Here is a 27,165-nt window from a genome sequence, read left to right on the forward strand (position 1 = left end):
CTTATTTTGCACTCATGGGAAGGTGCCAGATGAAACCTAAGCTTGTTTTTTGCTTTGGTTCTGGACCATCTAGGAGGGTGTTAGAAGAGTTTGTCTTCAAACTAATGAAAAGGTCAACGTACACTGCTCTGGTCAATGCTTTATTGTCTGCGAGCAGGGGGAAGGCTGGGTGAGAAAGGAAACAGGTTGGGAGTTTGCAGGCACGGCTACAGAAGAAGAATTGCCCAGTGTCTCGTTTCACTCAAGTATAAAACAATGTAGAATAGGCCTGAGAAAGGCGGCCCAATGGGCAAGTGGTGATAGAGTGCCCGTATAGCCTGGAGAAGTTTCCGTGGCTCAGTGCCTCCCAGAAAGGAAGCAGGCCTTGCCGTGGGGTGCGAGGTTGGTCTCACACAGAACTGCAGGCAAATGTGTCTCTAAAGTCCACTCCGCCTTCATTTAAAGTTTCCTGCCCAAGCCATGCGCTTTCGGCGCTTTGTTAACCTTCTCGGCTACCTGAGCCCCGTTCTGCCTGCCCCTGCCCCCTCCTGAGAACATCGTGCTCCTGTGCTCAGGGCTGTCTGCTCCTTTCCCACATCCCCGCCTAGTGCCTCCTTATTCCAGCCAATGCTTGCCCTTTCTCATCGTCCCCTGTTCTCTCAGAGGCTAGATTGCTGAACCTGATCAGTAAGAGGCAGTTTGTGTGATAGCACAGGACTAGGATGGCCACCGAGTCATCCTGAGCAAGTTATCTGACCTCTCTGGGCCTTGGTTCTGGCATGCAGACAAACACACAGATTTCCAAATGTCTCTGCTGCAGCCAGCGTCATGCTGAGGGCATAAAGCATGATGATCCAGTGCTCTGGGGAGGGAGGCCTGGAACCAGTAACTGAGCAACAGTGTGACCAGGGAGAGGCAGGGCCTATGTCAGAGTCCCTGGGAAGAAAATGGGATCGTGTAACTGGAAGTGTCTTATCAATGTTAACGGACCAGGCATGGTGGCTGATGCCTGTAATCCCAGCACTTTGGGAGGCCAAGGTGGGAGGATCCTTGAGGCCAAAAGTTCAAGAGTAACTTGGGTAAAGTAGGGAGACCCCATGTCTACAAAATAAAAAATAAACATTAGCTGGGCAGGGTGGCGTGCATCTGAAGTCCTAGCTACTCAAGAGGCAGAGGTGGGAGGATTGCTTAAGCCCAGGAGGTAGAGGCTGCAATGAGCCATGATCATGCCACTGTACTGTAGCCTGGGTAACAGTATGAGACCCTGTCTTAAACACACACACACACACACAAACCACCACCACCACCACCACCACCACCACCACCACCACCACCACCACCAACAACAACAACAACAAAACAAATGTTAAGGCAAGCTATAACTATGAGCTGTAATCATTACCATAATTTTAATTATCATGCAATCTGTGATAATGAGTGCTAGTGGGTGAATGTTTTAACTGTTCTGCTTCAATAGGGACCTTTTATAGAAAATGCCTAACCTGGAAGGGACAGTTTAATGATGGAAGCTTCAGGCTCTGTAGTAAACCAATGAGATAGTTAATGTGGAGTTGAGTTGACCTTCCAGCCCAGTTCATTCCATACCACTCATTCACTGTAAGCAGGAGCTTACTTTCCTTGTCTAAATGTGTGTGCCTGTGCATGTGGGTGTACATGTGAGTGTGCATGTGTAGGAACATGCATGTTGCTCAGAGCGGACAAGTTTAAGCTCATGCATGTTGCTCAGAGCAGACAAGTTTAAGCTCACATATGCTTTGAAAAATGGCAGTGGAGGATATTTTATATTGCATTGTTTTACATGGCAAAATTTTTTTAACTTCATTAATAATATTTTAAGTGACTATTATTACTTGGTTGCAGCAATTGTTTGAGGTTTGGGTTAATCAATAAGTAGTGAAAAAAGTTCCAAATATTTTTCTCCAGACTACTGAAGAGCATTTAATGTTTTATTTTACTTCAAGTTCCTGGATACAAGTGCAGAATGTGTAGGTTTGTTGCACAGGTATATGTGTGCCATGATGGTTTGCTGCCCCTATCAACCCATCATCTAGGTTTTCAACAAAGCAAGAAGTAAAAGCCCTGCATGCATTCGGTATTTGTCCTAAGGCTCTCCCTCCCCTAGGCCCCAACCCCTCGACAGGCCCTGGTGTGTCATGTTCCTCCTCCATGTCCATGTGTTCTCATTGTTCAGCTCCCACTTATGAGTGAGAACGTGAGGTGTTTGGTTTCCTGTTCCTGTGTTAGTTACTGAAGAGCTTTTAAAGAGAAATCATAAAAGTTAAATCTACTTCATTAGAAAGGCTGAGAGGTTTTTTTATCTGCAGAGCCTAAGGCATTTCTCTAAAATATCATTGATTTTGTAATAAGCAGACTACAAAAGGCAAAATTGCACAAATGTTGACAAAAAGGTTTTCAACAAAGCAAGAAGGAAAAGGCATCCCTCTCACAGTGGAAGTGTTTGTGATGTTCATGTTGTGGACTTATCCATCAGGAGCAGTTGCATTTGCTTTCAAATTCCCGTTGGTAACGTCTGCACAGAAACTTTCACAGGCTTCAGGGCAGCAGGCCCTTTCAGTATCACATGATATTTTGGTTTATGTGGCCAGAGGACACAAACCTGTGGCCTACAGCCTTTAGATGGTCCACAGGATGCATATATGTACGTGCGTATTATGCATTTTTGTACTTTTGTTTAGAATTTTAACTTTTTTTTGCCCACATTAAATAATCAGAAGATTATTATTTTAAAAAATCCAGGCTTTTAAGTCTCTTGGATAATTAAAGATTCTGGCAGCCATTAGGCCTGAGTGTTTGCAAGGCGATGAGTGGCCCTAATGAGGTACTGGGCTCTTTATTGCTTTCTCTAGCATTCTCCATTCTGGAACTTTCCCTGCCTAGCCTTGGCGAACGTTTGAGTTTTCATGCCCAACTATGCACCCCAGGCAACTGATAACGCAGTTTAGCTCTTCACTGCCTTTCAGCATTCAGGAGGGTAGTGGCACAATGCAGGTTGAAGCCGTAGGTAGGTTCAGTCTTTCTGCCCCAGAGCTCAGAGGAATGGGGCGAGCAAGGCCACCAGCATTCCCTGGCTCCCTGGCTCCTTTGGCCTGGTCCTCATGGGGCCACAGTGGCAGCAGGCCAGACACTGATTTGTGTCCCCACTGTTGAAGAGAGAATCTGTGACATTCTTCTGAATGCTCACAATAGTGGTAAATCTTGATTTTTCAAGATGTTTTAAAAAAAAACACCAGAAACCAACTTTATCCAAATGTGAATACATATCAACAAGCTGGATAATACCACTTGAGGATTAAGAATGAGGTTTTTTTTGCACAAAGTTTTATATATCATCTTTGAAGCCGGCCATATCAGAGGAGACCTTCTAAATATGCTTTAAAGCCATGGCAGCATCATTGGAGAAACCTGTATGTCTTCCCAAGATGATTATGTTAAAGGATAGCTTTTATTTGGATATTTAAGTTTTGATGCATTTATTTGAAAAACAAGAACCAAAAAACCAATCCAGTATTTGGTATTCTTGCCACAGATCTATAATCAAGACCTGATGATAAGATTTATGGATTTTTCCAAAGCATACATTTTCTTTCATTGCTGACTTACATTTTATTTCTACCTCTCATTTAGCATGAACATAAAAAAAGGAAAGACACGAAACTCTAATCATTTAATTTAATTAAATTATAGGAAAACATTTGGCCAGGGAAGGTGTTAAAGCTATTAGTTAAAATGAGGTTTGGGGATTAATTCCAGATTTGCAGTGTCCATTGCAGGCGAATTCTGGCAGAACTATTGCAGAGTTCTTCAACCCAAAACCCATTTTGCTGGTTCTGAGACACAGTCTTTCTGCACAATGACACATGTAGCAGAAATAGTCTCCGACAGGATCAGCTTTTGCCCTCAGGGTCTCTGCAGCCTGGAAGCCTGTGTAATGTGAACAGGTGTCCCTGGGCTTCTGATATCTAGGTGGACAAGGTTCTGAGTGTCCATACTGTCACTGCTTGGAAATTGATGGCAGGCAGGGCCCAGGGTGTGGCAGCAGAAAGAGCACTGAAATGAGGTACAGACAACCAGATTCTAGCCCTGGCACTCGAGTAGCTGGCTTTTTACTTCCCTGTTGAGTTTTTTTTTTGCAAAAAAAAAAAAAAAAAAGAAGCCATAAAACAATGGGAAGTGTGTGTATGTGGTGCATATGTGTGTGTGTATGTAGATTAAGATCCCATCCATATGATCCCAATGGGAGGACTTCTGTGTCATATTCTTTCACATGACTCCCATTTACAAGAATTTTTCAATTTTCTTTCTCTCCTTATCCAAACACTGGTACCTAAGAAGTAGATTTGTTGGTCACTAATCCCTAAGATGAGGAATTTCCACGCAAGACCCTAGTGAGTTATTAAAGGGCTGTGAGCTCAGATTCCTGGCACCGAGCATTGCCTTTCTCCAAGCGATGACGTCACCCTCAGAGCAGAGTGCAGCAAACCCTAATTACAGGCTTCCTTTCCTCCTAGGTTTCTAAGGAGAGTCTTGAAACTGGGCCCCTTATGTTTGTCCAGGGCTGTTTTCTCTGTTCGAAGTGATTTTAAGATTAAACCAATCATGGTGTGCTACAAAGACCTCTGCCATGTGACCACAGAGAAGAATTACTTGAGCATTAAAGATGCTGCTTAGTGCTTTGTGCTGACTTTCAGGAACACTTTTCCTTTTTGGATCTTTTCACTGGAACACCATAACAATTTCTCCACGTCTCTAAGTTTCACCCTTCCTTGGTTTATTATACATAAGATTAAAAAAAGCCTTCTTTCCATGAACCTTTTTTTAAATTGCTCTGCCTCCAAGCCTTTTAGATGACCTTAGTTCAGGATTCAGTGAAAACGTTCACTACCATCACACTAAATAATCATGCTGACAAATAAATCTACTACTAGCCATCTCCGATCTTTATGATTTTTAGAAAAGTCTATTATAATTCAATAATATGAAACTCTGATCTCCCAGGGTTATTCTTTGCTGCCTTCTAGCCCAGTGCCTCTGTTTTCAGAAGCAAAGTGATTACTTTCCTGAGCGATGTCTATCCTGCTCCTCCTTCCCGCTGTGTGTTGAGTTGCAGGAGAGGACTTAGGGGTATTGGTTTGCCTAGCCTTCTGCTTTGTCAGAGCATCAGCAAATGTTCTTCCTGCATTTTGGGACTGGGGAGGACCTTCCAGACAGGAAGTTGTTGCAGTTTTAGAAAGGGCCAAGGACACATGTAAGGCATCTGTTTTTATCTCTGTTAACAAATTTTCCTAATGAGATTGGAGGTGGGCAGGGCTGAGACCCCATGGAGGTGGGGAAGGGAGCAAAGAGCCTAAGAGACATCATGGATAATCTTCTTGGGCCTCTTAGATTCTGATTCCACTAAATATTACCTCTCAACATATCAGGCCCTGCAAGATTGGGCAAATGGAAAAAGTTAATTTAGAACCCAGGGCCCTATGAGTCCAGAGCCCATGCTGTTGACTCTCCCAATAGAGAGAAATCTGATTTTTGTTTTAAGCCAAAGCAAGCTATGGTTTTCCTTCTTTAAGCAATCTATAGGGTACAACCTGTTTGTATCCAGAAAGAAAGAAAATGAATGGCTGACCCTATTTCCTTGAGCAAAGCAGTTCAATCAGGCCACCCTCCTTTTGCCACCTGACCTGTCCTCATGCCACACTTTCTCCTTCCCCACAAAGATGGGCCTGCTGGTCCAGCACTTCCAGCACATAGGGCTCTCTCTATCCACGTCTTCTGTTGCCCTGGTACATCACCTGCCCATATCATACATATCATTGACCGGAACTGATGTGGGAGTGAAAACTCCTTGCACTCTTCAATGGAACATTTGCATGCTGATTAGCCTAACACTAGCAAGCTCCTCTGCATAATTCTTACCTCACTCCAAAGATCAGTGCATGCTTTCAATTACAGTGCTGAGACATATCAGTGTTTTCTTCTCCATGCCTTTACACATTTATTCTTCATTTCCCCCATCTCTCTCTAGCTCCTTTCCCTGGTATCCTGAATTTCATTTTTATTCATTTACATGATCTCTGCGCACCTTTCTTTGGTATATTTTTTCTGTTATGAATAGTGGAGGCAATTCCTTGTTCTTTTTTTTGCAAAACCACGCAAGAAGCACAGCACTAAGAAATTTCCAAAGCAAGAATGAGCATTATGATCAGAGAAGATGAAGCTTGTAGGAAGCATACAGTGTCCCTCCACTCTACATGTGCAACTTAAGAAATTCAACAAACAAATCCTCACATTTACCAGGGTGGTAATTGGAAGTGACTACTTACACATAAGCCAATGTTCCTTTTATAGAGAGATTCCTCTAATCTTGGGTCTCTTTGGAATGCTTCAAGTGCATTGGATTCACAAAAGAGATGTGCATGTAGTTTTTGAAACTGTGGGAAAATGCAAGGTGAGGAGACATGTTGATATTTCCTCTGGGCCCTATTTGCATTAATAGTTTTGCCCCATTGCCTTCCTGTTGGATTTTGCTTTAATACTAACAAGGAGATATCATCTAAGAACTGAGAGCCAGTCTCAGGGAGGTAAACAGGGATGTGCTAAGATGAGTTGGCTGGTGAGAAGAAACTAAAAGTGCAAGTTGAAAGTAAAATGTTCTCATCTATATTTGTAAATCCACTTTTAAGGGAGAAAATGAAGTTGATTTAATGTTCCAGCACTGCCTGACAGCTGCCCTGGACTTAAGAGTGCATTTGATGTGGCCTGGGTCATGGTGACTGCAGTGACTGGCTTCATGTTGTGAGATGTGACTCGAGCCATCATATAGGCTGACTTACTATTTCCATGGAAAACCTAGCTCTCTTCCTCCTCTCACTTCCTCCACTTACCTCCTCTCTCAGTGTTGTCTTTTCAAGGTGAGCAAGCCAAGCCTAGCTTTCTGCTCCAGCAGCTGCTACTAGAGAGGAAAAATAGCTCTGTGTCCTCATTATCTCAATTTTAGTTGCTTAAAAGATAAGATGGTGAGAACTGCAGGGCTTTGGCCATAGCTTATGAAAAAGGAGTAAATTGGAGAAAACATAGGTGTTCTAACTTCTCATACACTGCAAATTATTCAATCTCTTTGGGTGAAAAATAAGGTTATGCTAATTGAAAGCCTGGCTTGTATTTGGTACCAAATCATGGCAAATCCATGAAGTTGTCTGAAATGTGTTCTTTTTTCTCCTTTCCCCCTTCCCTCTATCTCTCTTCCAGTTCTTTTTGGTCTAAACTGCTTAACCAGTTTTTATTGAGCCTCCATTGTGTGCCAAGCACAGCTCTTTTGAAAATTGAAGTTTTGATAGTCTTAATGGATCATGCTTTCCAAAGGGCTGTTCCTAAATGGACAGTGTTCTTGTTCTGCTGAGCTCCATTGCTGGATACCAAAGGAGAAGGGAAGATGTGTAAACACTGTTTTTCAGGATGAAAATGGAAACCAAAGGACTGTATGACAGAGACTACACTCCTGAGTGCCCTGTGGGTTCATGACCTTGCTTATTCCCCAGCCCGCACCCCTCAGCAGCCCAGTGCTTTTGGCTGGGGAGTTCTCTTTCTGCTTACAAGACAGTCTAGGATGATATGGGGTTGGTAGATATTCATGATTAAGAAAAAGTTGTACTCCAATTTTTTGCCTAAATTAATGCATTGGCTGATTTTAAACAGGTGATCTTGTGGAATATTACAGAACATATCCCATGGTCTCAAAAGTAAAAATAGGGCTGGGGGGCACTCCTGGGAGGGGTCTTGAAAGACTGAATTGCACACTACAAAGCAGGGCAAATGGCTTTTTTTCATGTGTTTGCTGAGGTGTGGTGTGGGTAAAGGAAGCCTTAAAAGAGAAAAGTAAACATTTGCTGGAGTCTTTGGTATTGAACTTAAACAAAGCCATGCCTTTGTTCCAGTTTTATAAGGTAATGGATGTTAGGAAAAGCTATAAAGCTGGAGTTAATTCATATATAAAAGGAATAATCTTTGGAAGGCATCTCACCAAAGGTATCAATGGCTAGATCTTTGTTAGAATGTGAAGTATCCATGGTTTCTGGACTGAATTTTGCTTAGGACTCTGTAATTAACATGTAGGAACTATTGTATTGTGCAGAGAATTAGATTGCATACTTGGATTTCATAAAATGATTGTGTGTGCGTGTGTACACAATGACTAATATTTGTTCAGTGATTACCATACACCAGGCACTCTGCCAGGCAATCTATATACATTATACAATATTCATATTTTTAAGTGAATAGCAGTTTCCATTTAACTAATGAGGAATTTGAAGCCCAGAAAAGTTAACTAGCTTACCTGAGGTTGCACAGCTAGTGCATGGTAGAGCTGGAATTCTAACCTTGGGCTGTCTGGTCCCGAAGCGTATGCTCTTTCCATGTCACCTTTTTGTTTTGGAAAGACCTAGTAGTAATATCTCCTTTATTATCTCTGACAAGGGAATAACCATTCCTGTGAAGCAGCGCACCCACTGCATATCAGGCACTGGGCCAGGTGGTGGAGGGTCTTGAACAAACAAGCCAGGCAGAATCCCTGCACTCAGAGAATGTTTGGACTAGGCTAGCAACTGAGACACAGGTGTAAATAATTGTAATATAAGGTAGATAAGTGACAGTGACTCTATGGGAGATAAAGTGCTAGAAGAGGTCTGAAGAGAGAGGCAGTTTCATTTTTTATTTTTCTACATTTTATTTTTTAAAATTTCAAGTGAAAAGTTGAAAGACTAATACATTTGATACCACTTACCCTTCACCTAGATTGACTCCTTGTTAATATTTTGCCAGATTTGCTTTATCTCTGCTCTCTCTCTCTCTCTCTCTCACACACACACACACACACACACACACACACACACACACACACCCCTACACCTCATTTCTAAGTACTTCAGCATGTAGAGAGGTCCTTTTTCTGTGGGATCAGGAAGACACAAGGAAGGACGTGGCATGTAGGGTGTGTCTTCAGGGTCAGGTGGACTTAGACATAAGGAAGTTGGAAGAAGAGTGTGTGGTAGGGAACAAGGGGGTGTCCAAAGGTGCAGAACCTGGAAAGCACAAGGAGAGAGGGCACTGTGCCACTCAGGAGAGTGTGACACTCAGGAGAGAAGTTAGTGTTAATTGTAAAGAGGGGATGATTGAAGTCATGAGAAAGGATGAGATTGCTGGGGAGAGAATTGGAGAGTGGGCAAAACAGGGTGAAGGATAGGACTTAGACACTCTCCATTTAGAAAATGTAGAGGGAGAGGAGCCAGAGAAGGAAGGGGTGGTGAGTAAGAGCAGAGAAGAAGAAAGGGGAAGGAAGGAAGGAAGGGGAAGGAGGACAAAGAGGACAAGGAGAGGCCCACCAAAGTCCAATGGTTTAGGCAGTGGTTGTTCAAACTGTGGTCCTCAACAAGCAGCATCAGTGTTGACTTGGGAGATTGTTAGAAACACAAATACTTGTACCTCCCAACCCAGGTCCACTGAATTAGAAATTCTGGGGGTGAGGCCCTGTAACCTGTATTTCAGCCAGGCCTCCTGGCGATTCTGAGGCACACTAAATTAGGAAACGCCTGATATAAAGATGCTACTAAGAAGGCTGCCCTTGATTTAAAGAAAGCAATTTCAGAAGTAAATTTATACACGCACATGTGGACAAAAGCCACATAGAAAGACATTCATTGCAGCATTCTTTATGACAGGAAAACACTGGAAACAACCTAATGTTGAAGAAATTGTCATTCCATATTTCATACTTTTTTCAAGAGAGAGAGAAAGCGATCTTCAGACTTTATTGTTAAGTGAAAAAAAGCAAGATGCAGACCTGTGTGCATTTTATGCTACCATTTGTGTAAAATAGGAAATGATGTGTATTTGTATTTGCATAACATGTTTCTAGGAGGATACACAAGAAATTGTTGGTTGGCTGTGGAACAAGGAAGGGAGGTAATTTTCACAGTTTACCCTTTTGTGCCTTTTGGATTTTGTACCATATTCAGGTGTTAAAAACTCAAAACAAGTTTTAAGTACTAAACATGAACAGAAAAAGCTTCACATAACAAATGCCGAAAAAGTCGCGTGAATGAATCTTTCAGTCTGTACTTAAATTCTTCTTCTGCCTGGGAGCTCATTATTTCACCAAGCAGCCCAATCTCTCATTATGCACGTCCCTCATCCTGATGTGCTGCTTTGCAAGATCTGCTCAAGTGACAGAGCAGAGCAGGAGAAACTGTTGTAGTTTGAAGAGCAGTGAAGGTTTCTGCCTGAGAGACTTCCCCGTGCTCTCCCCAGCAATACCTGGGATTCAACCCCCGCTCAAAGTGCTGTGGGGAGAGAGGTTTAATGTTTTTAAATCAATTCTCCTTAATTAAATGTTTGTTCCATTAATGCAAATCATAACTAATCTACCTTTGGATCATTTGAAGTTAGCTTCACAAAATCCCCAGGGAGAGAATCCAGCTGGAAGGTAGCAATAGAAGGAGGAAGTAGTAATCCTACAGGAAAGAGGGCTTGAACTGGGGGACCCTGGGAATGCTAAGGAGGCCACCTAGGCAGGCGCATTTAGGGAGGTAAAATGGAGAGGGCTTTGTTGACTCTGTCATGGGGGTGAGAGCTTGGAGTTCAAGAACAGGACCAGCTGAGAGACTAGGTGTCTGAAAGGAGAGAGATAATGTTAATGAAAGTAAAATTCTTTCGATTTTCATGACACTCTACTGTTTAAAAATATTATTTCATTTAAGTGTCACAGTACCAACATAGGGGTTGTCATACCTATTTAGAAGAAGAAAGTGAGGCCCAGAAAGGTTAGACAATGAGTCCAAGGCTGTAGTGCTAGGGTTTGCACCAGGCGCACCATTTTGAGCCTCTTAGTGGATGTTTTTTTCTGGCTTCGCTTTACTCTCGTTATAATTGAACCCAGGTTTGGCTTCTCACCACTCGAAAGCCAGACTCAAGAGACAAGGGTTGGTGGAAGGAGAAGCAAGTTTATTCAGAAAGCCAACATAACGGAGAAGATGGTGAGCTAATGTTCTAAGGTACCATCTTAAGTCAGTACAAACTTTAGGCTCTTTCGATATTAAGGGCAGGAGGACAAGAAGAGGATTGAGATCAAGAGGTAACCAGTGACTGCAGACATATGGACAGCAGTGAGTGTCCGAGGAGGCTGGGAACTTCCTTGTCCTTGGTCAGGTCACAATGCTCCTAAAAATCTTTAACAAAACATAGTTAGTTGTTGTTTACATACTTCCTCTTTTATCCCAGGATTAGTTTTAAAAGCTACATGACTGCTTTTTTCACATATTTTGTCACTGCTCTGAAATCATCCTTGCCTATGTGCAAGAATGGATAAAGACCCCTTAAACAAAAATGGAGTTAGTTATGTTAGTTCTTTTGTTTTCTCACTGTTACATCTTCTCACCCTACACCTTCAGAGAAAGCTCTTTCTTCCTCTCACAAAACTTCACTTGTGAGTTGATCTCCTTTATCCCCTGCTTCTGAGGCTCTTGACTCCCACAGCCACCCCTCTCTGCAGCCTCTTACGTACCTCATCTCTTGTCGTGTGGACACCTCCTTCATCTCAGAAGTGCCCCGCTGCTGGGACAGCTGCCCGCTCCCAGTGCTCCCATCCCTCCCTTAGCTGAGGTGCTTCTTCTCCATCTCCTTGACCTGTCTCACTTGCCCAGCAATCACCTTCGTCTCCTCCCTTCCATTGGTCTGGCCTCTGGAAGTAGCATGGATGCTCTCCACTACTGAACACAATGGCCTTTTCTCAGTCCTCACGCCCCTGTCCTCTCTATAGCTTGGACGTCGGAGGCTGTGGCCACAGCTCTATCTGCCTTGGCCTCAGAGATGCACACTTGGCCTCATTCAGTGCCTGTTACTGGATCACAGTGGTAAAAGCAGATTGATTTGCCTTTTTCCTCACCACTCCTTGCCTTTCAGGTTCTTTCTTCACCTTCCAGATATAAACCCTCCTTTTCCATTAGGGTGATCTCTCCATTGTTTCAGAGCCAGCATGCGCTCTCTTTCCCTTCCATCTCTCTTTCTCCTGTCTCAAGAATCCTACAGGAAATCTTCCCTGGCTGCCTTGTTAAGCTCTCTTCTTCTTCTTTCTTTTTTTTTGAGATGGAGTCTTGCTTGCTCTGTCACCTAGGCTGGAGCGCAATGGCGGGATCTCAGCTCACTAAAACCTCTGCTTCCCAGGTTCAAGCAATTCTCCTGCCTCAGCCTCCCCAGTAGCTGGGATTACAGGCATGTACCACCATGCCCGGCTTATTTTTGTATTTTTAATAGAGACGTGGTTTCACCATGTTGGCCAGGCTAATCTCGAACTCCTGACCTCAGTTGATCCACCTGCCTCGGCCTCCCAAAGTGCTGGGATTATAGGCGTGAGCCACCACCCGTGGCCTTCTCTCTTACTTCTTAAAGCAAGCAGAGTCTGGAGTATTCAATTTAATATCTAATTACATACCTTCCACAACAGTGAATACTGTTGGACCCCCACCTTTTCCTTGAGGGCAGGGCCCTGCCATAGATAGACTTCTGTATTTCCCATGGCCTCTATATATAGCATCTCATAGTGTGGATGGATAGATAGGTAGATAGATAGATAGACAGATGATAGATAGATAGATAGATAGATAGATAGATAGATAGATATTGATGAAGATATTCATGCTGACTATATAGTTGATGCTCAATTTATGATTGTTGATTGATAGATAACATCCAGTCAGAGCAGCTAACTCCACCATATTAAATTGACTTCAGCTGCTCCTATTAATCTCTGCTCTTAGGAGGTATTGCTTATGAAGGCAAGAACATAGATAAAGTTGTATTTAGAAAAATAATTTATCTTCTCTTAAGTTGTTGGACAAATATTTGTTGACTGTCTACCACGGGCCTAGTACTGGGAATAGAGTGAGCTTGAGGCAGACAAGTACCCTCCTCTTAAGTGCTTCTCAGCATCGTGGAGCAAACAGATAATTAAATACTAAACAAATAAATAATAAGATAAATGCAAATAATTGTATGTGCTATGAAGAGAGGAGAAAAGAGAAATTTGACAGACTGTGCTACTGGTCAGGGGCCAAGGGGTTGAGAGGAGGAGGAAGAGGAGGTAAAAGGCAGCTCTCCATGGGATGGTCAAGGCAGGTATTTCTGAAGAGTTGACATTGGCCTGAATCTGAATGAGAAGAAGGAGCTGGCAGTGTGATGATCTGGGGACAGCACAGAAGGCAGAGCACACAGCAGGCAGCAAAGCCTCTGAAAGGAGAACAAACAAAAAATTGAGCACTGAAAGAATATGGGGAACCACGGTAGAGTATGTGAGTCCACCAAGCATGCATCTGTGTGTATACATACATACCCGCAGAATTGAGAGGAGAAAAGAAAGAAATATTTTATCAGGAAGAAAGGAAGAAATGAAATAAAAAAATTTGAAAAGTACTTTCTAAAAGTGCTATATAATTGTATATTTTATGAAATCTAGGCATTTCTTATATCCTCAACAAAATAGCAAGATCCCTGAGGGCGGGTAGTCTGTCTTGCATCCTGTATTCCCATCTCCCAGCACAATGCCAAGCACACAGAGAAGACATTAGATCACTATTTGATGAATACATGCATAAAAAAATAGATGGTTGCCCAAAGCTGAGATTTCACATTTTAATATTGTCTACTTTTAGTCTATCTTCTGTCTCAATTTGGCATTGCATCTGCACACAAATACAATCCTATCAAAGTGGAAGAAAAAAGGTAAAATGTGAGAAAGCTGTCTGTAGAAATTATAAAAACCAAGAAAGGAACAGAGTGGAGAAACTGGCAAGAGCTCATTTGTATAGCTATATATTGTTTGTGAAAGGAAAATGTGTTCTAGTGTTAAAATGATTATTTCTTATGTATACCTTGTACGTGTAATTTAGAGGCTTATCCTGTGCAGTTTCTTGGAAAAGAATTTTTTTTTCAGTCTCAATTATCAGGATATAAGTAGCTTTCTTAGTCTTTAAAAAGAAACATCTTAAAAGTGCAAAATACAGTTGTTTAAAGAGGAAAATAAATACATTGTACCAAATCACAGATGTTACAATTTTTTGAATCCCAAATTGCTTTCTGAATCAAAGGTAGGCCCATTTATTTTAATGGAAAGCTCTCAGAAAAAGCTTTAGGAGTTGATAATCAAGTTAATGTAGCAATTCTAAAGCTCATTGATTTGTGCTCATTTTAATAAATCTTACTGTATGCATAATGTACAACTGAGGGGTATTATAATTTCAGCAAGGTCACTTGTCTTGGGTAGAAACCACAAAATGGGAATTGTAATTCATATGTAACAAATGATTTTGTAAAAAAATGCCAATGTTATGAGACTGCTTCTATTTCTGGGAAAGAACTTGGTACATTTAGAAACAATCTTTCTATCTGAATCAATCTTTGAACTGATGACAAAATTAAAATTGTATTTATTATCTGCCTAAATACACCTGATCTACTGAATTCTTTCTTAAAAAATAAATTGTGTGCTGTTAGCATTATAGGAAAACAAGTAAGAGAGGTTTTAAAAATATATGAGCATTTGTAACTTTCTTAACGCTTGGGAGACAGATAGATTGTTAATGGCATTTTTACATCCTTTACATAATCAAGGCTTCCACCGAAGTGAAAAATAACTTTCTGTACTTGACATTTGGATGAACATTTGGTAGAGGAAATTATACCTTTTCCTTAAGCCCCTCTAATACATATTTACAAACAAGTGCTTTGTAGATATACTTCCAAGTAATTTGCTTTCACATTTGCCTGCTGTGCATGGAGCTGAGATATGGTTGGGTTTGCAAGATGAAACAAACGAATGCTTATCAGTTTCCAAGCTAAGGCTTTAGTTAATGTCTTTCCATGACTTCCCAAACTCCTTCCCACCCCCAATTTCAGTTAAAGTTCAACCATTTGGGTTTTGAGTGCAGCACGGCGAGACTATGATTGATACCATCAGGTACTGAAACTGTGCTTTGCCAGTGGGTCAGGCAGCTAGGCAAGAGGAAAGAATGCCAACCCTATTATAAAATCCCTCCCTTATAGGTTCGCTGGGAGATGACAACACAATGTAGCAGAAAAGGCAGATTCTTGTGTTGTTTACTTTTAATGGAATTAGAGGGCCCATTAGAGCTTCTACTAAGGATCTCTCTCTATTGAGGGAACCTAGCCTAAGTGTCTCCCGGTGAAGTCTGTTGTGTGGTAGCTCATTTGACCTTTAAAGACCATCTCTACTGGGTGGTTGGTTTTTATAACTCCTCCAGGGAAAATTTAGACTATGTATTATAGTATATTGCCAGTAAGCAGTTATTTCAGTGGATCTAGCGGGTCCGTCCCACTTAAATGGCCCTTGTAAATATCCACAATCCATCACGTCGGCTCTTAGTTGAGACTGGAGCCGATAAGGCCACATTTGATATTGCTTCCTGCCTGTCTGAGTGCTATGTCCACTGTGAGTGACATGTGGTTAAATCACTGAGCCAACCATGAATCTTAGTAGCTTAGGACATATTCATCAGAACACTTTTCTCCTCTGGCTCCTGTAGTTCTAGGCAGGCTTTATGGGGGAGTGGAAAATAACCAGTCTATGTTAAGACTCCTGTGATTATGGCCACCAGCAGGAAGATCTCTATGAAGCAAATGGCCAAATGATGAACGACTGCATAGCTCACCAGAGTGATCGTTTGCTTTGCTGACATACAACTGTGTTTATACGCTCTGGCCAAGATGTTTTTCAGGTGTTCCCTGAAAAGTATACTTTTTTTTTTTAACCTAAAGGTTAGTGTTTGAGGAAGCTGTTGTTATCTTTAGAGCACCGTCATAAGTTCTCTCTCAATCTTCCCTCTGACTTCTGTGATTGCAGGAACCATAACCAGTGCATCTATGCTAGCGCCTAGCACAGCCTCAGGAACTTGGTAGGCGCTTCAAAAATATTTGTTGTATAAATGACTGTTAAATAAAAATTCTCTGCCATTAGGGCTTCTCCAGGGACAGTAGATAGCATTTTCTGTCTGTGTGACTGCAGTGGGCAAAATACTTATACCATGGAAAACCAGTAGGAGAATCAGACATAGCGTTTTCTTTCTCTTTCTTTTCTTTCTTCTTTCTTTCTTTCTTTCTTTCTTTCTTTCTTTCTTTCTTTCTTTCTTCTTTTTTTCTTCCTTCCTTCCTTTCTCTCTCTCTCTCTTTCTCTCTTTCTTTTTGACAGAGTTTCACTCTTGTTGCCCAAGCTGGAGTGCAATGGCATGATCTCGGCTCACTGCAACCTCTGCCTCCCAGGTTTAAGAGATTCTCCTGCCTCAGCCTCCTGAGTAGCTGGGATTACAGGTGCCCGCCACCATACCCAGCTAATTTTTGTATTTTTAGTAGAGATGGGGTTTCACCGTGTTGGCCAGGCTGGTCTCGAACCTCCAGTGATCCACCCTCCTAAGCCTCTCAAAGTGCTGGGATTACAGGTGTGAGCCACCACGCCCAGCCTGTGTGTTCTTTCTTAGTAGTCTTTTATCACTCAGTTCCTGTGAATCACCTGACATTTGCATCTTTAGTCATTCTCTTTTTCTTTACTCTTCCTCAGTCCTTGTCAGACCGCTGCTGTAAGCCCAGTGAATGTGTGGGTTTGTATTTCACTAGTGTTCTCCATGCCCAGGGCTCTGTTTTGTCTTCCTGGGGCCTCTGTACACACCTGCCTCTCTGTACACACAACACAGAGGACCACTCTGTGTTGGTCACTGCTGGATCACTCATCTGTCTCCCTCTTGGACTGTCAGCTCCATGAAGCAGGGGTTTGAGTTTCTTTTCTATCCCCCGTATCTAATGTTGTGTTTGACCCATTGTGGGCTTGTGTGGATGTTTACAGACTGAATGAGTGAATACATGAATTAAAGAAATGAATGAAGGAAATGAATATATTGGCAGTTAGATCATCTTTTTTTTTAAAGCAACTTTTAATGGTATATATTTAAGACACACAGCAGGATGTTATGGAATACATGTAGATACTTTATCCATCATCTCATATCCATCGTCTCACACAGTTTCCCATTTCTTTTTGTCTTTGGTAAAAGCAGCGAAAATCTACTCATTTAGCATTGATTCCATATACAGTACTTTTTTTTTTCTTTTTCCCCTGACCTCCCATCTACAGTACAATTTCATTACTGATGGTCCCCATGTTGTACCTTAGTTTGCTAGATTTGTTGGCATAATTAGATCGTTGTTGGGCACTTGTTTTCAGGCAGTGGCTGAAGTGTGAGAGCCCAGGGGTCAGGGCATAGGGTTGCTGTAATCAGCTTGTCACTAAGCCCTGTCATCTGGCCTGATTGGTGTGGATGTGGTACCCCACCAAGACATTCCTCAGTGCCAGGTGAGGAGCTCAAAAATAAAATAAAAATGAGGTTTGTGGAGATGTAGCACTAAAAATGAGATGCCTGGATTGCCAAAAGCCTACAGGCTTTGGGTTTGAAATGAACTAGATCGGGCCTAGTAGTTAAATCAAAAATTCAAAAGGCTTTTATTTTATTTATTTATTTCAAGACAGTATCTTGCTCTGTCACCCAGGCTGGGAGTGTAGTGGCGCAATCTCAGCTCACTGCAGCGTCAACCTCCCGGGCTCAAGCAATCCTCCCATCTCAGCCTCCCAAGTAGCTGGGACTACAGGGATGCACCACTACACTCGGCTAATTTTTAAACTTTTTGTAGAGATGGGATCGCACTATGTTGCCCAGGCTGATCTCAAACTCCTGAGCTCAGGTGATCCCTCTGCCTCAGCCTTCCGAAGTGCTGGGATTACAGGCATGAGCCACCACGCCCGGCTGAAAAGCCTTTAACATGCAGTCCGTTTCTCATGGCTTTGCTTCCTTGAGGGCTGCTCTCCATAGTGTCGCTGTGGTGTGAGGGACTTCAGGTCCAAGGCTTAAAGGTGAATGGAAAACCCGGGGAATCAAATAAGACAAGCATTAAATACTACATCTAATGAAATAGTTTTCAGAATACATAATTTTACAATTTTAAAGCAATGAATAGTTTAACATTTTATTTTAAATAAAAAGAATACATGTGGCATCAAATGAAAATAGTACCAAGAGTATAATATAGTGTGCCTGGATGTCCCCAGAAACCACCTCTTAATCATCAGTGTAGTTACCATGTAAACCTGGGTGCTACACTGATACCTCAATTCCGAGATAAATCACTCTTAAATGGTATTGATGGACTGCCATCCACTATTTAAAATGAGGAGAAATTTAGCTCATTTACACTTCTCCTTCTCTTCTTACCAATATTTTATAAAAAAAAATAATTATTTTTAGTTCTTTTGTTGGTCAGCACTATAATCTTATTAATTTCCTTGAGTTTCCATTTTTTTGAATTTATGTGATTTCTCTTATATCTCTTGATGCCCTGTGCTGTAAGGTGATGATGTTGATGCCTTCACTATATTCACTATATTTTCTCTCTCCTGTTTCAGATCTTACATTTAATGGTCTTTTACTTTTTCACTAACCTGGAAGTTATTTGTGTCTACATTTTGTCCTTCAGGGAGGGATCCTAAAGGGAAAATTGAAATTTGAAATTAAGTGACTTGTGTAAGGTTTCTTGGCTGGTTAATGTTACAGCTGGGGCTAAAACCTGGGGCATTTGACTCCCAATCTAGTAGGCTTTCTGCAGATTACCTCAGTGATTCACTCATCTAATGTTTATTGAGTGCTTACTTTCCTCCAGGCACTAGGTACCAGTAATACAAAAATAATAAGTGGTCTCATATTGCATGCTTCAGAATCAAGGAAGAAAGACAGATATGTAAACAAATAACTAGATTTCAATGCAATAATGTGCAAAGGAAGGTGTTATCTGATTTTTTTTTATTCCACAGGCCAGAGATTAGAATAACTGATATAACTATTAGAAGTGGCAACTTGGATATGTTGAGGAAACAGTGTTTTACCCAGGCCACTTATGCAGGTTTAAAAAATAAGTAAGACTTGGCCAGGCACGGTGGCTCACGCCTGTCATGCCAGCACTTTGGGAGGCCGAGGCAGGCGGATCACAAGGTCAGGAGATTGAGACCATCCTGGCTAACAGGGTGAAACTCCATCTCTACTAAAAATACAAAAAATTAGCCAGACGTGGTGGCGGGAGCCTGTAGTCCCAGCTACTCAGGAGGCTTAGGCAGGAGAATGGTGTGAACCCGGGAGGCGGAGGTTGCAGTGAGCTGAGATTGCGCCACTGCACTCCAACCTGGGCGACAGAGTGAGACTCCGTCTCAGGAAAAAAAAAAAAAAAAAGAGTAAGACTTTGCTGATATACTTCCAGGAAAGCAGTTTAAATGGTCTGTTTCAAGTTAAATATGAAAGCAGATTTTAAAAATAATGTATAATTATAAATTATATGCTCAGCATGTTTTTATGTGAAAAGAATATCAAAATATTCTTCAGTTGTCTTTATGGGGTTGTTTAGTATTTTGACTTAAAGTCTAAAGTTTATGCATTTATTGCACATTCTTTTTATGGTGACTTGTGAACTTTTTCTTTCTCTTTCCCTCAGATTTTCATCACCGTGAATTGCTTGAGCACAGATTTCTCCTCCCAAAAAGGGGTGAAAGGACTTCCTTTGATGATTCAGATTGACACATACAGTTATAACAATCGTAGCAATAAACCCATTCATAGAGCTTATTGCCAGATCAAGGTCTTCTGTGACAAAGTGAGTAAAGATGATAGTTTTTTATAAAGGTATCTTTTTTATTAGATATTACTTTTAATGGCATTTCTTCCTTGTCACCTTCACTTGTCTAGTGGTGTCAAAATAGTCACTTTACTCATCACAGTGGGAGTGGTAATCTTCTATTCTCAGTTCCTGTTAGATATCTAGGAAGTCTTCAGTCAACTATTTTTTTCTTTTTAGTTTATCATTTTTATGACTAATTTAATGACTGACTGTTTCTTAGTCAGCTCAGGCTGCTATAACAAAAAACCATAGACTGGGTGGCTTAAACAACTGAAATGTATTCCTCAAAGTTCTAGAGGCTAGAAAGTCCAAGGTCAAGGTGTCAGCTAATTTGGATCCTAGTGAGGGCTCACTTCCTGGCTTGCAGACAGCTGTCTTCTCACTGTGTCCTCACATGGCATAGAGAGACAGCACGTGCACAAGCTCTCTGGTGTCTCTTTTTCTAAGGACACAAATTCTATCATAAAGACTCTACCCTCATGGCCTCATCTAAACCCAATTACCTCCCCAAAATTTCACCTCCAAATACCATCACATTGGGAATTGGGAGTCCCACATATGAATTTTGGGGGCACACAAACTTTAGTCTATAACACATTGTGCTGTAAGTTTGATCCAATTAGATAGCTCAAATAACAGATTAATATTCTTTACTGGGCATAGACCCTGTCCCAGAGCATATCAGGGCATCCGTTACTATTTTGTGGGTTAAATGGGACCTCATCTAGGACTTTTTGGAATGGAAATAGCACTTATAAAATAAATTCATTAGTACATACGCACTCAGTAAACATGTACTTTGAATCTCCCTGAATCCCACCCCAAAGGAATTGAAAAATGTGAACAGCAAAACTTAAAACCCTATGATTAGGTGACAGGAGATCCTCACAAATCCCAAATATGAATAGGACCAAGCATCAACAATTTCAAAACCTGTGTGATATCAGCATTTGTGAGGGAAAGTAATGGGGCCACTTGATAGCCAAAGAACAGGAAACCTACAAAATTGTCCAAAGTACTCACTGGAAAGTGAATTGGGCTGTCTTAGGACAGCATGTGAGACTCGGGTGGGAGGGTACAGATCTAGTGGATTCTAATTTGCCAGTGAGTGCAAGAGCACTGAGCATTGAAATGTTTTGGGCTCTATGAACTCTGAGAAGTCAGAAACTAAAGTTCCCTTCTAAGACAAATTCCTGCTTTGGAGAAAAAAAAAATTATCGGAGTGAAGTCTAAGCTGAGTTGAAAAAAAAAAGGTGAAAAGGAAAGAGGTCAAAATAAAAATGAAGAGGAAGATGGGACGGGATACAGAGTAGGCAGATCTCAGAAAATCTGACTATATTTGTATCACTTTGTGAACACACCAGATGGGGATCCTAGGAGCCATGAAGCTAGAAGAAATCCTGGCTCACTCATTTCACTTGAAAATGACCAACAGAAAAGAAAAAGCAGTTGAATCCCATACAATGTTTCATGAAAAAATAGATTGAGATCAGACTGACTTCCCCATGAATAATGAATGCCTATCAAAGAGACAGGCCCATAAAACAGGTGAAAACTGTAGCCTAACATTTCAAAATAAGCTAAATGAAATTAAGGAAATAATGGAAGTTATGAAGATCAACGTAAATCACAATTTGAAAAAATCAACTTGAGATGTGTAGAAAATAGAATGACTCGAAAAGAGATGAGATGGAACTCAAGGAATTTAGAAATAAAAGATTAAAATAGATTAGAAATTAACACTATGCTAGAAGCAACACAAGAGTAAATAAATATAAAAGATAATGCTTTAAGAAAACAAGCTGGAAAACAATAAAATTTTTAAATCAGAGGAAATGAAAGAGGTGTGAAAGAAAATACAGATATAGAAGAAAGGTAAAGAAGATGTAATATAGGCCAGGTGCATGGCTCACACCTGTAATTCCAGCACTTTGGGAGGCCAAGATGGAAGGATCACATGAGTCCAGGAGTTCGAGACCAGCTTAGGCAACAAAACGAGACCCCTGTCTCTACAAAAAAATGTAAAAATTAGCCAGGTTCAGTGATGCATGTCTGTAGTTCTAGGTACTCAGGAGGCTGAAGCAGGAGGATTGCTTGAGTCCAGGAGTTTGAGGTTATGGTGACATATGCTCCAGCCTGGGTGACAGAGCAAGACCCTATCTAAAAAAAAAAAATGAAATCCAATATACATATAATAGGAATCTTTGAGGAAAAAAAAGTGGGAGGATGGAATACTAAAAATACATTGCTTTAAATATGCGTTTAAATACATATGCTCTAAGGAAAACTTTAAACAGAAAGCATATGTATTTAAACAGCCTACCACCCACTTGGGAAAATTGATCCAGTATAACCAATACAAAATAGTTAAGCTATTGGACTTTTTGAAAAAAGAAAATAATATTCTTTGGGCATCTAAGTAAATAAAATAAATATTTTTTTTTTTTTTTTTTTTTTTTGAGACGCAGTCTCGCTCTGTCACCCAGGCTGGAGTGCAGTGGCGCGATCTCGGCTCACTGCAAGCTCCACCTCCCGGGTTCACGCCATTCTCCTGCCTCAGCCTCTCCAAGTAGCTGGGACTACAGGCGCCCGCCACCACGCCCGGCTAATTTTTTTTGTATTTTTAGTAGAGACAGGGTTTCACCGTGGTCTCGATCTCCTGACCTCGTGATCCGCCCGCCTCGGCCTCCCAGAGTGCTGGGATTACAAGCGTGAGCCACCGCGCCCGGCCAAATAAAATAAATATTAAATCACTTATAAGGAAAATCTGATTACCAAACTTTTCAACAGCAACACCTTGTCAGAAGACAACGATATTTGAGGTAATCAAGTAAAGAAAATATGAGCCAAGGATTTTATACACAGCCAAATTGACTTTGAAGTATAAAGACTGCAGGCACAAACAAAATAAACAAGCCCCCAAAATCCAGAGAATATTCTCGGGGACTCTAGTAGTGAACAAACTTTAGACAAGCAATATTACTGTAAGGACATTGATAAAACGACGGGTGGTGAGCATTCAGGATCTATTTACCTGTAGATCTAATTCTAAATGATGGCGGAGACAGTGTGACAGTATATTCTGACAAGGTAGACATCGTACAATTATTTTAAAATTGGGAAGGATAGGAAGGGTATATGAGAAATAAAATAAGTTGACTCACTGCTTATAGAGATTAACAGTAAGTGAAAGGATACTACTTCATATTAGATGCTGAGAAGAGAGAGGAACAGGGAAAAGATTTTAGTAGCCAGTTCAATATTGCCCATCAACTCTTTTTTAAAATTATTTTTCCATAAGTTATTGGGGTACAGGTAATATTTGGTTACATGAGTAAGCTCTTTAGTGGTGATTTGTGAGATTTTGGTGTGCCCATCACCCGAGCAGTACACACTGCACCATATTTGTAGTCTTTTATCCCTCAACCCCCTCCCACTTTTCCCCAGAAGTCCCCAAAGTCCACTGCATCATTTTTATGCCTTTGGGTCCTCATAGTTTACCTCCCACATATCAGTGAGAACATATGATGTTTGATTTTCCATTCCTGAGTTACATCACTTAGAGTAATAGTCTCCAATCTTATCCAGGTCACTGCAAATGCTGTTAATTCAGCCCGTCACTCTTAAAGGTGCTGCAGTCAGTTGTATTAAAGGTCTATGTACTGTTAACATGTCTGAGAGTTCTGGTTTAGCAGTGGCAGGAGAAAGCAGAGATGGTCAGGAAAACAGAAAGAAAACACGTTAACAAGAACTGCATAGGGGTTAGGGACATGCGGCATGGCAGTAAATATCCCCAAAGTCTCAACGGCCTTTCAGGCCATGATGATTTCAGTTAATGCCAATTATCCAGCCATCAGAGCAGCACAGCAATCAGTAGGACAGTTTCCATGACACTGGTAGGACAGTAGGACAGTACACAGTAGAACAATTTAGGACAGTTCAGAGTACACAGTAGGACAGTTCACAGTACACAGTAGGACAGTACATAGTAGGACAGTTTCCATGACACTGGTAGGACAGTAGGACAGTACACAGTAGAACAGTGTAGGACAGTTCAGAGTACACAGTAGGACAGTTCACAGTAAGACAGTTCACAGTACACAGTAGGACAGTACACAGTAGAACTGTTCACAGTACACAGTAGGACAGTACACAGTAGGACAGTTTACAGTACACAGTAGAACAGTTTAGGACAGTTCAGAGTACACAGCAGGACAGTTCACAGTAAGACGGTTCACAGTACACAGTAGGACAGTACACAGTAGGACAGTTCACAGTACACAGTAGGACAGTACACAGTAGGACAGTTTACAGTACACAGTAGGGCAGTACACAGTAGGACAGTTCACAGTACACAGTAGGACAGTACACAGTAGAACAGTTCACAGTACACAGTAGGACAGTACACAGTAGAACAGTTCACAGTACACAGTAGGACAGTACACAGTAGGACAGTTTACAGTACACAGGGCAGTACACAGTAGGACAGTTTACAGTACACAGGGCAGTACACAGTAGGACAGTTCACAGTAGGACAGTACACAATAGGACAGTACATAGTAGGACAGTTTCCATGACACAGCAATTAGTAGGACAGTTTCCAAGACAGTAGAGAAGTTTCCATGACAGTTGCCAGAGGCCTGTTAAATCAATAGACACAGTTGTATAAAAATGGTGAAATATCAAAGGTACAGACAGCATAAGCAATTTGCCCAGAGACACGCAGTGAGAATGCAGAGTAGTTAGATGCAAATCTAGGCCTGATTTCAAACTCATTCTCCTGGAATTGATAAATAACTTTATACATAAAATACCAAAATGACAACTGGCAATTCAAAACCTCAACAAAGAGCCAAGGTGGGCTTTAGAAACAAAACCGAACCAAAAAAATCAGCTTATGTCTTTAATTCAGCATATTAAATACTAAGAAAACATTTTCAAATGATATATAACAGATAATTTTTTAAAGCACAAATAAGGAAGCATTTAAATAATTTGAATTCCTTTACTTAATTTCAGATATTCCAGGGGAGATTGTAGAATCCCCCTCCATGAATCCCCTTCTTGGAAATAAAGAATAAAGTTAGAGATGAAGAGAAAGAGGGGGAAGAATTGAATAGAGGAACCTGGCAATCCATTCATATTCACTTTGGTAGTTGGAAATGAAAGTGAGAGAGAGGGCTTAAGGATTCTCCTAAAATTATTTTATATTATAGTGTTAATATAATAAATAAGAAAAACAAAGAATAAAAGCATGCAGAATGTGCAGAGAATGTTATATTGTTGTTCACCTATGTCCTAGAATGAGAGGGATTATAAGACACTAAGAGGGCAGATACAATTATTGATTGATTATACCTTTTGTTTGAAAATATTTTTATACATTTTCATTCAGTTATTTTAAACTGTAAAAGGGAGAGGGCGAAAAAGCGGATCGTGTGGATTTTTCCAAAGCAGTTGTTTCCTGAGGTCATGTTAAGAGGGTAATCTGTGGCAAGGAAAGAAATGATTGGGAGGACCACTTATTTGTGTGAACATATTTGTAAATATGCATAAAAACTGGGAAGGACTGTGTCAACAAATGCCTTGCCAATCAGAAAGTAGGTGGCATTTCCAATGGCTCCTATTTTATGTACCAGTCTAGTAAATATCAGTGCAAAGTAAAAGAAAATGGTTGGAGAATGTTGGGTAAATGATAAGCATTTATTCCAAGTAAGTAGTGACGTCAAGAGCTTCTAGCAGGTAGTTACACACCCTGATATTAAGGGTTGGAGTCGGGGGTGTCAGGAAAATCATAAGGAAGAAATCTCATGGGTCCTGCAGGGTGTATTCATTGTAATTACTGTCAATTTCTTTAACAAACTAGACCCAAAATCTTTTGCTGTAATTTGTCATCATTTTTGCAGCTCTAATTTCAAAATCCAGGTAAAACTAATTCCTGGGAGATTAAAAAGAGAAATGAAAGTTTAATTTTTATACTTTTCAAATGGGTGTGTAAATACAAATGCCCACTTTGACTTATCCTTTCAGGCAAAAGAGTTGAGAGCTATTCCATTTTAAAACCATACATTTTCTCATCACAGACTGTAGTTTTCAAGAGACGGAATTCTGTACTATTTACAGTTCTCCAGCTTGATTTCTAATTAATCAATTAATTAATCAATTCTAATTAATCTCACACCTGTGAGACTGCAGATGAAAATAAAGGGCTTCCCTAACCATTCTTGGTATTAAGATACTTCTATTGAAATGCATGTGTTAATACATTTTAAAAATTCAGGATCTGTTTATATAGCTACATATATAGATACCTGTGTGCATATCTTTATGCTAACATTAAATTCTTTCACAATCTGTCGTGAAGGTTTTGTATTACTGCAAACAATAGCTACATATTGTGGAAAAACCGAGAAATAAAGCCACATTCTTAAAATACATGTAGAGGAGCAACTTAAGTGTTAAATAAAAAACAAAGACAGCCATCACCTCTCGAGTGGTGGCAAAAATGATCACAATATTGGCAGGAATTTTTCAGATCTATTTTCCAAATTTAACACTCTATAGTGAACATTTAGATGGAGGGAATTATTTTCAAATGACAAATTTTGTATTTGTAGCAAATTATTCTCCTCTGGAAGAACTAGACTTTTGCACTTTAATAACAGTAGAAAGAATATTTTCTAAAAGTCTCAGGTCACAAAGAATCATAGGAAGAGGTGGAATACTTGGAAGGTCTTGCTCAAGGAATGTTTTCTTTATTTTAATGGAATGTATTGAAGCTTCCTGGGGTCACTGTGAAGTCAAAAGCTTTATTCTAGAAATAAGAATTGTGATTCTCTTGAGTAGATACTATCAAAGTTGTTTTGTCATGCTGATAGCTGGGCATTCTGGGCAGGAAATTTCTTCTGTAGAAGGGCCACCATCTGCTGTATAGATACCCTATGTTTTATGTTAATTCTTTGGGTTTGGCATATAAAAGAATGCCTGAAAAATAAGCAAGTGATTTTGCTAAAATTCTACATTGAACATACAGACTTACCTCGTTTTATTGTGCTTTGCTTTATTATGTTTCACAGAAAACAAGTTTTTAAAAATCGAAGGTTTGTGACAACCCTGTATCGATCAAGTCTGTCAGCTCCATTTTGCCAACAGCATGTGTTCGTGTCTCTGTGTCACATTTTGGTGATTCTCTCAACATTTCAAACATTTTCATTATTATTATATCTGTCATGTTAATTTGTGATCAATGATCATTGGTGTTACTGTTGTAATTGTTTTGGGGCATCTCCAACTGCACCCATATAAGATGGTGAACTTCATTGATCAGTGTTGTGTATGTTCTGATTGCTCCACCAACCAGCCGTTCCCTAGTCTCTCTCC

At 40.6% G+C, this 27,165-nt stretch overlaps 1 protein-coding gene across 1 annotated transcript in view; it reads left to right on the forward strand.

Annotated features, from left to right (window-relative positions):
* GRHL2 (grainyhead like transcription factor 2) overlaps nucleotides 1–27,165 on the forward strand; it is a 175,753-nt gene that overhangs the window by 106,049 nt on the left and 42,539 nt on the right. Inside the window, exon 9 of the mRNA XM_055286930.2 lies at nucleotides 19,603–19,761. Within this exon, the coding sequence (XP_055142905.1) occupies nucleotides 19,603–19,761 (159 nt within the window). The remainder of the gene's footprint in view (nucleotides 1–19,602; nucleotides 19,762–27,165) is intronic.

Source organism: Symphalangus syndactylus, chromosome 7 (genome assembly GCF_028878055.3).
Source record: "Symphalangus syndactylus isolate Jambi chromosome 7, NHGRI_mSymSyn1-v2.1_pri, whole genome shotgun sequence".
Taxonomy (NCBI): Eukaryota; Metazoa; Chordata; class Mammalia; order Primates; family Hylobatidae; genus Symphalangus; species Symphalangus syndactylus.